General features: G+C 44.5%; 1 protein-coding gene across 1 annotated transcript in view; it reads left to right on the plus strand.

Moving 5' to 3' along the window:
* dnah12 (dynein, axonemal, heavy chain 12) overlaps positions 1-12,889 on the plus strand; it is an 83,621-nt gene that overhangs the window by 56,118 nt on the left and 14,614 nt on the right. Inside the window, exons 54-60 of the mRNA XM_063209351.1 lie at positions 821-968; positions 1,897-2,042; positions 3,165-3,379; positions 3,985-4,177; positions 4,951-5,143; positions 9,232-9,404; positions 10,093-10,233. Of these exons, the coding sequence (XP_063065421.1) occupies positions 821-968; positions 1,897-2,042; positions 3,165-3,379; positions 3,985-4,177; positions 4,951-5,143; positions 9,232-9,404; positions 10,093-10,233 (1,209 nt within the window). The remainder of the gene's footprint in view (positions 1-820; positions 969-1,896; positions 2,043-3,164; positions 3,380-3,984; positions 4,178-4,950; positions 5,144-9,231; positions 9,405-10,092; positions 10,234-12,889) is intronic.

The raw sequence follows: 12,889 nt of genomic DNA on the forward strand, positions 1-12,889 counted from the left end.
TCACATGGCAATTTCAGTACATAGTATTTATCAAATTTTAAAAGCATCATTTGCTAAGCACTACGCACAACTTATCTCCAGTTTAGTAATTACTGATCATCAACTGGGAGTCCTTTTGAAATAAATGGTCTTACTTTACTTTGTACGGCACACTACGTAGGCTCATCTTGTAATTATTGTACCTTGTATGCTTGGAGCCCTTTTTGTCACTGTATGATTATATTAATGTGAGACATTGCCTGCGGTGGTTCTCAGTGGCCTACCCCCATGCTGCGATTGGTTGGTGCCATCACAATAGGTATACCTTCTCCCCATGTAATGTTAAAAGCGGTTATAGATATCGGTTTAGTTTGGGAATGCAAGAAATTGTGTGATTGGCATTGTCAGCAGTGCCTGGACTAGAATGAATGTCAATTGTTTTCGTCATCACCTGTTCTCCAACCAAGTAATGTATGTAAGTTCTATTACACTTTGAAAATAACATGAATTTACTGTATATACCAGTAATCAACAGTACTGGATTTGTCATTAATGGCAGGCAGAGCAACTACAATTTGTTACAGTTGGACCTGAAATCCCTCCTGAAAAAAGTAGTACATTTAACACTATTTTATTTTTATTTTGTTTTATGTTTTGATAATGCAAATTATTCCTATGCATTGAAATGTTATTGAAATTGAGAGTTGTAATAGTTATTGTGAGAACATCAAGCCAGGCGGTCTCGTACATGTAAGGCTGGGCATATGATCCTTACCCAATTTGTGTTTTCTCTCGCACCTTATGTGCTGTATCTAATCTACGCCTGTTTCCTGTTTCCAAGGTGGTCCAAGGCAGCGGATGACCTGCAGAACACATATGACAACCTGACAGGAGACGTGCTGATATCAGCTGGAGTCATCGCCTACTTGGGGGCGTTCACCGCAGGCTTCCGGCACGACTGCACCAAAGGCTGGACCAAGCTGTGCAAGGTACTGCGTCTGATTATATTACAACTGCACTAGCTTATCCCTTTTCTATAGGATACTATGACCACCAATATCAAGACCCCTGCTATCTGTTGTGCAGATAGGATATGGAAAGTCCAAGAATACTGAATGATCATTATTCAACTCCTGCCATTGGCCCATTGTCTCATTAGGTAATGATGTGAAATTCCAATGTCCCATTAGATGAGAAAATGATGGATAATTAAATGAGAAAATTTGACATTTTTCATTCCAGGAAAGGTTTATCTTTGATGATAGCAATTCTTACCACAGCCACTTCATCAATTGGTTAGGGAAATGGTAGATTTTGGTGTTGAACATAGTTCAGTAAATCCATCCAATGAGTCATTCTTCAATGTCACTGAGTCATTGTCCAAAAAGCCCAGACTCACAGCAAGGGCAGTCTCCTCTCCCACAGGTATACATCTTATTTACCATATCAACCATGGGGAAGTGCACACCTGTCCAGATCTATTTGGATTAGTGAATGCTGAAGACAGTGTATTATAACACTGGTAAAAACAACAACAACAACAACAACAACAAAAAAGAATGAGGGAAAAAACAGGGGGTTAAATAACAAAACTGGCCCGCACAGCATTGTAGCAAATGAAAAAATAAAAATGAATATATAAAAACAAATGGCCATTTTATATATCTTCCTCCTCTTCTCCTCATCTCTCCCCCTCCTCATCTTCCTCCTCCTCTTCCCCTCCTCATCTCCTCATCTCTCCTCCTCCTCCTCCTCTTCCCCTCCTCATCTCTCCTCCTCCCTCTGTTCCTCTACCACTCCTCCTCCTCTCCTCATCTCTCCTTTTCCTCTCTTCCTCCACTTCTCCTCCTCCTCCTCCTCTCCCCTCCTTCTCCACTTCCTCCTCTCCTCATCTCCTCTCCTCCTCCTTTTCTACAGTCCCAGGACATCCCGTCCTCAGATGACTTCTCCCTGAGCAAGACTCTGGGAGATCCCATTAAGATCAGGGCGTGGAACATCGCCGGCCTGCCCACCGACAGCTTCTCCATAGATAACGGGGTCATTGTCAGCAACTCCAGGAGATGGTGAGTCATGCCCGGCCCGCCCCACTCGCCTGCCCTCCTCCCAGCCTGTGTTGCACCCGCCTGGCCAATCCGCCCGCCCGCCTGCCGATAACGTCTTGCAGTCGGAGGAAGATCTTGCAAAGACAAATTCATTGTCATTGTTTAAAAGACTTAAATCCAGACATGGGGATGGAGAGATAAATGCAGGTGCAGATTTTTTGTTGCCGTCAGAGCAGCAGTAGAAATGTCCTTTGTTTTTGCTGTAATTAAAATATAATGTGGCAGCTGGTCTTAGGTAGCCTGATTATCATTGACTTTCAAATATCTGTCCAAGAGCATAACAATTAACATTTCCTAAACAGCATGGTCGATCTGCCTCCCTTGGTTTGTTAATAGTTGTATGCTTCCCGACAAAGTGGGAGGAGTTCCCGATTTTTCGGGAGCTCAGAAACTATAATGTATTGCTCTTGGCCTGACTAGATGCAATGCTGAAGGTGTTGCGTCATTAGGAGGGCACGGCCTGGCTAAGTCTTAGGATCACAGTATCATAGATTAAAATCCTTTACCTGTGCAGGAAAAGTGGTTGGGGATGGAATAGCTATTGCACTACGCATCTAACACCATGTTGCTTTTTGGGGGACTATCCTGTACCCAAACCACAGCAAGTTGTTTTACTGTATATTTACTGTAGAGCTTGTTTAAATCCTCTTTGGTAAATTGCTTTGGACTAAAGCATGGGGAATTTCCACTATATCTTTGATCATGTTAACTCAGTTGAATGTGATATGATCATTACCAAATGATATCACACACACACACAGATGCTGACAGTGGGGACAAAGGGGACATTTGTCCCTTGCCCTGGGAAAGAGGGGGAACAGAAATGGGTTCTCATAGCATTGTATGCCTTTAAAGGGTGGCCCTATCAGATAATTTTCTCCCCGGCCCGGTCAAAGCTGTCAAACGGCCCTTCGCACACACACACACACACACACACACACACACACACACACACACACACACACACACACACACACACACACACACACACACACACACACACACACACACACACACACACACACACACACACACACACTACCTTTACGATCTCCCGTCTGCCCCCTTCTCTGTGCACCTCAGGCCACTGATGATAGATCCCCAGGGCCAGGCCAACAAGTGGGTGAAGAACCTGGAGAAGGAGAACAACCTGAGCGTGATCAAGCTGACGGACATGGACTACATGCGCACACTGGAGAACTGCATCCAGTTTGGCACGCCGCTGCTGCTGGAGAACGTCGGCCAGGAGCTGGACCCCTCTCTGGAGCCCCTGCTGCTCAAGCAGACCTTCAAACAAGGTGTGTAAGGTGTGTGTGTGTGTCGTGTGTGTGTGTGTCTGTGTGTGTGTGTGTGTGTGTGTGTGTGTGTGTGTGTGTGTGTGTGTGTGTGTGTGTGTGTGTGTGTGTGTGTGTGTGTGTGTGTGTGTGTGTGTGTGTGTGTGTGTGTGTGTGTGTGTCTGTGTGTGTGTGTGTGTGTGTGTGTGTGTTCAAGGAACTGTGTGAAGGAACTTACATAAGCACTTGAAACTATAAATATCCACAATACCTTTGCAAGTCCTATAGTTTACTATGTGTCCAATTCTTATACAGTATAATAAGTGTGGGCTTTGATTCCATTTAGACATTTGATGTAGAAGTAGTATATGTACCTACGTACTTAATAATGCTCAGACAATTGAAAAATACTAAAATATGAAGGAGAAAAAAGTCCAGTTACCTTAGACATAGCAGTCCGGTTAACTATGTAAAAAATCTGCATAGCACCACTAAATGTAGCATGTACTGAATTCCTTTTTACTTCATTTCATCCTGAAGTCTCTACTGTTTATCAAGACTTCCTCTTTACTTTCCCTCCATGTGGCTTTGTTATAATTCACTCCGTCCTCCCTCCCTGCGTCTCCCAGGCGGCATGGACTGCATCCGGCTGGGTGAGACGGTCATCGAGTACTCCAGCGACTTCCGCTTCTACATCACCACCAAGCTGCGTAACCCGCACTACCTGCCTGAGCTGGCCACCAAGGTGTCCCTGCTCAACTTCATGATCACCCCCGAGGGCCTGGAGGACCAGCTGCTCGGCATCGTGGTCGCCAAGGAGAGGTGCGGGCGGGCCAGACGCACAGCTGTGCACTAACAAATTCACATACAGTAGCATAGGCTACACACATACAGACACACACACATGCACGTGTCGAGCACACAGTCTTCCATACTTCCATACATTGGCTACACATACACACATGCACACACGCACATACACATGCATAGGTACACACAGTCTTCCATACACTAGCAAATTGACACACACACACGCACGCACGTGCGTGCGCACACAGTCTTCTGTACACACATCCTTATAGCATTCATATACATGCCAACTAGTAGAAGAAAATAAATTCATGCACATCCTGGAAATGCAATAAAATGGAGACATACAATACATCAAGAGTTAACCCCTAACGTAGAGCCTCTTTTATAACCGTATTTTCAACAAAACGGTAATGACCAAGTCTTAATCGGTTACTTAAGACTCTGCATTGTCATAGCAATGCTGTTACGGAGCTGGAGGCAGAGAGGAAGATCATTCACAGTGGCATACTGTAGATCAGGAAGTTGGGAATAGGAGAAGGACATCTTGGTTTTAATGTGCCTGTTGCCAATACGAGAGTAATTTCTGTTAAGATGTGATGTAGCTGTGGTTTGTCTTGTGTCTTGTGTGTTTCTTTGTTTTTTTCATTATTGTAAGCCGCCTTCTTGGCCAGGACTCCCTGGCAGAAGAGTTGTTGTAACTCAGTGAGATCACTTCCTGGTTAAAGAAAGGTTAAATAAAATAAAATAAAATAAAATAATGAAGACAAATGGTTTCTCCCCAGGCCGGAGCTGGAGGAGGAGAGGAACGCTCTGATCCTGCAGTCGGCGGCCAACAAGAAGCAGCTGAAGGAGATCGAGGACAAGATCCTGGAGACGCTGCAGAGCTCCGAGGGCAACATCCTGGAGGACGAGAGCGCCATCCAGATTCTCGACTCCGCCAAGATCATGTCCAACGAGATCAACAAGAAACAGCAGGTGTGTGCGTGTGTGTCGGTGTGTGTGCAGTTGTGTGAAGGAATGTACTAGTGAAAGTGAAAGCCCATTGGGAAACTCCAACTCCCATTGTCATTGTGACACAGCACTCCACAGCACACAAGTGAAAACTGCACACTGCACACAACGAAATTGCATTTTATGCCTCACCCGTGCAAGGGGGCAGTCCTCAGTGGCGCCCCATGGGGAGCAGTGCGGTGGGACGGTACCATGCTCAGGGTACCTCAGTCATGGAGGAGGATGGGGGAGAGCACTGGTTGATTACTCCCCCCACCAACCTGGCGGGTCGGGAGTCGAACCGGCAACCTCTGGGATGCAAGTCTGACGCCCTAACCGCTCACCCATGACTAATACGTACACTCACCGGCCACTATATTTGGAACACCTGTTACATCTGCTCATTGAGGCAAATTTCTGATCAGCCAATCACATGGTGGTAACTCAATGCATTTATGCATGTAGACATGGTCGAGATGATCTAATGCAGTTTAAACCGAGCATCATAATGGGGAAGAAAGGTTATTTAAAGGGACAGTTTGGTCAATTTCAACATGCAGTTGTAATGCTCACACTACCCTGGACTTGTCAGTGCCTGAGATTTTTTTTTCTTCTTCTTCAACCGTTTTCGAGATCCTGGTCATTGTAATGGGGGCAGTTCTTTGTTTACATTTCAAAAAAACATTTTTATTTATTCCCAAAAACATCCAAAAGGTTATAAAACATCAGCAGACAACTAGCAAACAGCAGTACCTTTTGGGAAAATATTTGGAGTTGGCCTATGTTTCATTTTTTAAAAATGTAAACAAACGCTGCCCCCATTAGAATTGCTCATATCTCGGAAAGGGCTGAGCCGAAAAATGTGGCATCACCAGGTACTGACAAGTCAAGGGTAGCGTGAGCAATACAACTGCATGTTGAAATTGACCAAACTGTCCCTTTAAATGACTTTGAACATGGCAAGGGCTTGATTTGAGTATTTCAGAAAATACTGATCTACTGGGATATTCACACACAACCATCTCGAGGGTTTACAAAGAATGGTACGAAAAAGAAAAAAAAATGCTGTGAGCAGCGATTCTGTGGGCAATTTTGTGCCTTGCTGATTGCAGAGGTCAGAGGAAAATGGCCAGACTGGTTGGAGCTAATACATAGTATATAACCACTCATTACAACCAAGGCATGCATAAAAGAATTCCTGATTGCACAGCACATCAAATCTTGAGGCAAATGGGCTATATTACTTTTTTTTTTTAATTACATTACATTGCATTTGGTAGACGCTTTTTAACCAAAGCGACTTTCAAAAGAGAACATAATCATTGCCAACATCACTAGCAAATACAAAGTGCACAGGAAATATACAGAACAACAAGTGCTATTTTTTTTTTAACGAGTACACACACAACACACACACACACACACATCATGTCAAGAGTCTGCCCTGGGGCTAGGCCAGCTCATGCATTAGTCCAGTAGATACTCACGAAAGAGGTAAGTCTTTACTTGTTTCTTGAAGGCTGCAAGAGATGTGCCTAGTCTTGCTGCCTCTGGGAGACCGTTCCACTACTTGGGTACAACAACAGAGAACAGTTTTGACTGGGAGTACCTGGAGCAACTGGATGGCTTTTTGGCGACTTTGTTTGGGGTCACGATGGTGGAGCCAATCTTGAGGTTGATGTTGTGACTGAGGTGCTGTTTCCACGTAGCAGGATATTTTTTTAGCAGGGTATTTTTTTCTCCTGCTAGGTGTAAATGCAACACGTGGATAAAAAAATCCTCCATTGTAACAAATGCATTTCAGCCCCCTAAACAGGATATTTTTTTCTCCTGCTTTTTATACCTGGATTTTAAATATCTGCTACGTGGAAACGGAAGGCCAAAACCAATGCAAAACCAATACAAGCAGGAGAAAAAAATATCCACATATAAAAATATCCAGCTACGTGGAAACAGCACCTGAGTGACTCCTTAGCTGGGATCACCAGGAGCTCTGTCTTGGACAGGTTCAGCTGTAGGTGGTGGTCCTCTTCATCCACGTTGACAAGTCGGTGAGGCAGGCAGAGATGTGTGCCGAAACCGTGGTGTCCTTTGGACGGAACGACAGGTACATCTGGGTGTCATCAGCATAGCAGTGGTAGGAGAACCCATGTGTTTGAATCACACGTCCCAGGGAGGAGGTGTATATTGCAAACAGGCTATAGCAGCAGAAAACCACATTTGGTGCCACTCCTGTCAGCTAAGAACAGGAAAATGAGGTAACAATTTGGACAGGCTCACCATAAATGACATTAGAAGATCGGAAAAATGTTGCCTGTTCTGATGAGTCTTGATATCTACTGCAACAGTCAGGTGGAATGGTCAGAATTTGGCGTCAACAGCATGAAAACATGGGTCAACCCTGCCTTACATCAGCATTTCAGGCTGGGGATATAATGGCTAAGATATTTTCTTAGCACAATTTGGGCCAATTCGTACCAACTTATCTTTGTTGGAATGCCACAGCCTACCAGAGTATTGTTGCAGGTAGTTCAGGCAGTTCTGAAGGCGAAAGTGGCTTAAGACCAAGGAGATTGTTGTCAACTTCCAAAGGGCCCAAAAACAACTGCCACCACTGACCATCGACGGCGATGCTGTGGAGAGAGTGAGCAGCACCAAGTTCCTTGGAGTGCACATCAGCGACGACCTCTCTTGGACCACCAACACTACATCACTGGCGAAGAAGGCCCATCAGCGTCTCTACTTCCTGCGCAAACTAAAGAAGGCAAGTGCTACACCCTCCATCATGACAACATTCTACAGAGGAACCATAGAGAGCGTCGTGTCCAACTGCATCACAGTGTGGGGAGGAAGCTGCACGGAGAAAAACAGGAAGACACTCCAGCGTGTTGTGAACACAGCGAAGAAGATCATTGGAGTACCACTCCCCTCCCTGCAGGACATTTACACCACACGCCTCACCCGGAAAGCACTGATGATCATCAAAGACACAAGCCACCCTGCACACAAACTGTTCAGCCTCCTGCCCTCTGGAAAGAGGTACAGGTGCCTCCGTTCCCGTACCACCAGGCTGGCGAGCAGCACAATGCACCAAGCGATCAAGATGCTGAACACTCAACCCACTCTCCCTCCACTGTCAGCCTCTAGCCAGCAAGGCCACTGACAACCCCCCCCCCCCTCCCCATCCCCCACCACCATATCTGCGACTGAACATTCCACCTGCACTACTATACTTGTGACTGAACTTTCAACCTGCACTAACTCAAAACATGCACACACACACACACACACACACACACACACACACACACACACACACACACACACACACACACACACACACACACACACACACACACACACACACACACACACACACAAGCACACTGCACTTTCTGCACTAAACCCAAACATACACACACTGACACACACACAAACACACAGACACACAGACACACGAACACACACACAGACGCACACCGCACCTTCTACCTGCACTAAACACATACACACACATACACACACACACACACACACACACACACACACACACACACACACTGCTGCTGGTGTACTTGACAGACCTTTTTAATATTTATTTTTCTTCAAAATGCTACTATTACCATGTCAGAACGCTATAAAGGATTTTTTTAGGAAAAGCACAAAAGCACAACAATACCTCTTAATGTATGTCCTCTACAAGTCTTCTGTTGTCCAGTCTTGCACTTTAAATGTCTGTATGAGCACTGTCTATGTCCATACTGTCTTAAGTCCATGTATAAGTACTGTCTATGTCTATACTGTCTATGTCCTTACCTAGATTAGTCTATGTCTGTATGGGAAAGCAAGAAATGTAATTTCAAATTCTTTGTATGACCAGTGCATGTAAAGAAATTGACAATAAAACCTACTTGACTTGACTTGACTTGACTTGACTTGAAAGGTGGTCCAACCCAGCACTATAAAGGTGTTCCTAATGAAGTGGCCGGTGAGTGTATATCTGTGTGAGCAATAAGGTTTTCATCGAATTGACACTTTCCTTCTACTCTTTATTTTCCTTCCACTTTCCTCAGATTGCGGAGAAGACAGAGATCAAGATAGCGGAGTCCCGGGAGGGTTACAGGGCCATCGCTAAGCACTCCTCCATCCTCTTCTTCAGCATCGCAGACCTGGCCAACATAGACCCCATGTACCAGTACTCCCTTAACTGGTTCGTCAATCTCTACATCAACTCCATTCAGGACAGGTGAGTGAAATAGTACCATCTCAATAGTTTGAATTCAGAGGTTTAATGGCAAGAGAGAGAGAGAGAGAGAGAGAGAGAGAGAGAGAGAGAGAGAGAGAGAGAGAGAGAGAGAGAGAGAGAGAGAGAGAGAGAGAGAGAGAGAATGGAGGTCAATATGCCCCCTCACCCCCTCACTCGCTCTCTTAAAGTGATACTGTCCCATTTTTGGAAATAAGTTCATATTACACCTCCCCTTGAGATAAATTATTGAGTTTTTACCTTACTCCTGTACTTCCTGTCGTTCTCAGAGTACGGATGTGCAAATTTTACCTTCAAGCTAGCAGTTAACATTGAGTCCTATGAGACCAGCTACCCGCCAACTGGTCTCATAGGACTCAATGTTAATTTCTCATCTTGCATTAGAATGTGTTCATTCAGCTCTAACATACTGTACTCATATTTTTAATTAAAAAAGCTCAAATCTTATGGGGCTGAAATGCTGCATCCATCCAGGCGCCTAGGTTAATACTGCGTATCCTTATTCCAGCATCAATGGGTTAAAGAACTGTTGCCCTATGCTTGGAAAACTTGGCTGCAGCATCACCTGCCTAGCCTTGTGTCCGCAGTTGTTGACATTTCACAACTATAAATTGACATTTATTTTAACGGACAACATGAATTCTTTTCCTTCTTTATTCCTCCCTCATAGCAATAAGTCCAAGATACTGGAGAAGAGGCTGAGGTATCTGATTGATCACTTCACCTACAACCTGTACTGCAACGTGTGCCGCTCGCTCTTCGAGAAGGACAAGCTCCTCTTCTCCTTCCTGCTCTGTGCAAACCTGCTCCTGTAAGTTTGGTCTTCACCGTCTTATTTCGCCTTCATATGATGGTCAAGTTGTACCATTGAGAGGTCTGTTAACTCTCACTGAGTTGTGCAGAAAGTAGGTGGTGTGGGGATGAAATTGAGGAAATGATCACATCCTGTATTCCAACGTTGGTCACGATGGGCATGATTTAGTGTTCATTGTCTGGACACTGTATCCAGCTGTGCCACAGTGCCCCTTGTTATGTTCCTTTTTAACTTCTGTCACCCCATCTGAATTTTTTGACAGTGCCAAATTATAAGCACTAGATCTTTCTCGACTTAACACGTTGCTGTGTTAGCTAGCTATGCCCAAAATAGAGATGCCGCTTGGAGAGCACTTCAGGGCATTGAGATCAGCACTTTTTCAAAATGTCACAAACATTTCCATGGGAATGGAGGAAAGGGGGGGGAGACTCTGTGTGACAAGCAGTGAGCCACTTGAATAGTGTTTCCTCATTCGGGAGTATTTCATACCTGCCGACCATTACGCATTTTGTGTAGCAGTTACGGATTCTGACATCAAACTACGGCGCTGTCACTTCAAAATACGGGAAAAACCAATAGCAAAGTGTGTTCATGGGCCCAATACATTGCTCTGTAGACTTGCAACCAGACAGGGCCGTAGATATGGCTCTGCTTACAATTGTCTCGCGCTGGCCTTTCCATTGGCCAGCAACGTGTGTGGGGGGGAATATTGACCAATCAGAGCGCTAGTTAGAGGTCTTCATTTGTTGAGCTGCGCTATCTCGAGTCGAGGCATCAGCGGCCGACAGAAAGTTTGCTTCGAAATCACACAAGCTGAGAGACTGGTTAGACTGGGTAAAATACTCCTATAATCTCTGATACAAGTGTCCTCCTCCTGTCATCATGTATTATCCATCTTGGTACTGTCGCTGTAGTTTTACAAGTGAGCACCGTCAAAATCACCGTGTCAAAGGTAAATGGGCTTTGAGAAAGGTGACTGCATGTATGGGAATAGTGAATTGCGTCCAGTTGCTAAATCCGTAAACTTATGAAAATAAACAAAGGCCGAGGTCTGTCGCAATGGTCCACCCAATGTTTCGCCGTATTTGGCGGTAATATGTTGTTGCTTGTTTTGATATTGGAGCGAAACGAGATTACTTCTGAATGGGAAAATGTGTCGATGACTGCGCTATAAATTAGCAGATTAGCAGCAAACTAAATTCGGTTTCCTTTTGCGTCGGATCATTTTAACTCGGGGAAAATAAAGCGATAGTTCTAGCGGTTGTGCTCGGAGTACATCCGTAACCTACCATGACACCGACTGTCCCCCCCCTGAGTCGTGGCCCATTCTGTGAACAAGTGTAACAGGCCGTGCGTCATACCAAATATGCATCACTCCACGACTACTATCTGTAATCACGTATGGCAATCTATTAATAAAATCAATTCTCCTATCATCATATATGTGCCGAACAGTGAACAATAGCCAACTCATGGCGGCAGATGAGGGTATATAGGCCTACTATTATGCATAGAAGTACAAAAAAGAAGCGTGTGCATGCCCCTAAGTTACCGTGGAAGTCCCAAGAGCATTGGCCATTAGCCCCCGTCCCTCAGTAGAGCCACTATATGACGCATTTTGTACTGAATGAATGCAAGTGTGATTTTGATGTTAGCCCCCAAGGTAATAATATTAACCTGATATTATCCTAGCTTAGATAACACTTGTCTTTATCTTTTTCTCTACTGCTGATGCTTCTTCACAGTAGGTGACATCACCATTTATTAATATTGGGGGAGATGATGTAAGAATCATTACAATTCAACTTTTTGTTCATAAAAATCACTGAAATGCCTCTGTATTATATAATCAAAGTATACATTTTCCTACATGTACCTTCTACAGCCAAAAAAATAATCAGCAAATGCTTCAATTTCATACTCAACTCCAGCTTCTTAACACCCCCCAAGTGACCAAATGCTCTGTTTGGCTGGTACATAGGATAACTTAATAGCCACTTACTAGCCAAACTGGTGGTATGTTTGACTAGTAAGATTAACAGCCATATTGGCTGGTGATCAATAAAGTTAATTTAGGGGCCTGAATACCAGCACACATAGCATTGTATTGGTGTTATGGTGTGAAACAAAAAAAAAAACATCTTCCATGAAAGTTTAATAAATTATGGTAGTTCAAAGCACTGTGAAGAGCAAGATAAACTATTTGCCAGATACACGGGATGTTAGGCTAAAATGCATTAAAATGCAGGAAATTGCATCTAAGAAAATCATTTTTTTCTGGGGGAGGACCCCTATACCCCCTGCCTGAATGAAGTGACTCATATCTTCCCTGTTGACATTTGGCAACCCTAGGTGTAGGGCAGACTATGCAAAACAAAGTAGCCTCTCAGATGGGCCCGCCGGCGGCCCCGTTGCTTTGCCATGCCAAGTTGTTGCGCCGTGAATTGCCGCGCCGCGATAAGTTGCTACTCAAAAAAAATTGTAAAGGTTGGCAGGTATGGGTATTTGCTTATGCGTCAGTATGACACAGTGACTTGGCCCTGCTTCCTATGGTGTGTTCCTTCTACCGCCTGTGGATTTCACAAAATCTTATCATAGGCCGACAACTCGGGTGACTCACCCCCACACCCTCAAGCTTTTATTTTTCTGGGTG

This window comes from Engraulis encrasicolus, chromosome 10, assembly GCF_034702125.1.
Source record: "Engraulis encrasicolus isolate BLACKSEA-1 chromosome 10, IST_EnEncr_1.0, whole genome shotgun sequence".
Taxonomy (NCBI): domain Eukaryota; kingdom Metazoa; phylum Chordata; class Actinopteri; order Clupeiformes; family Engraulidae; genus Engraulis; species Engraulis encrasicolus.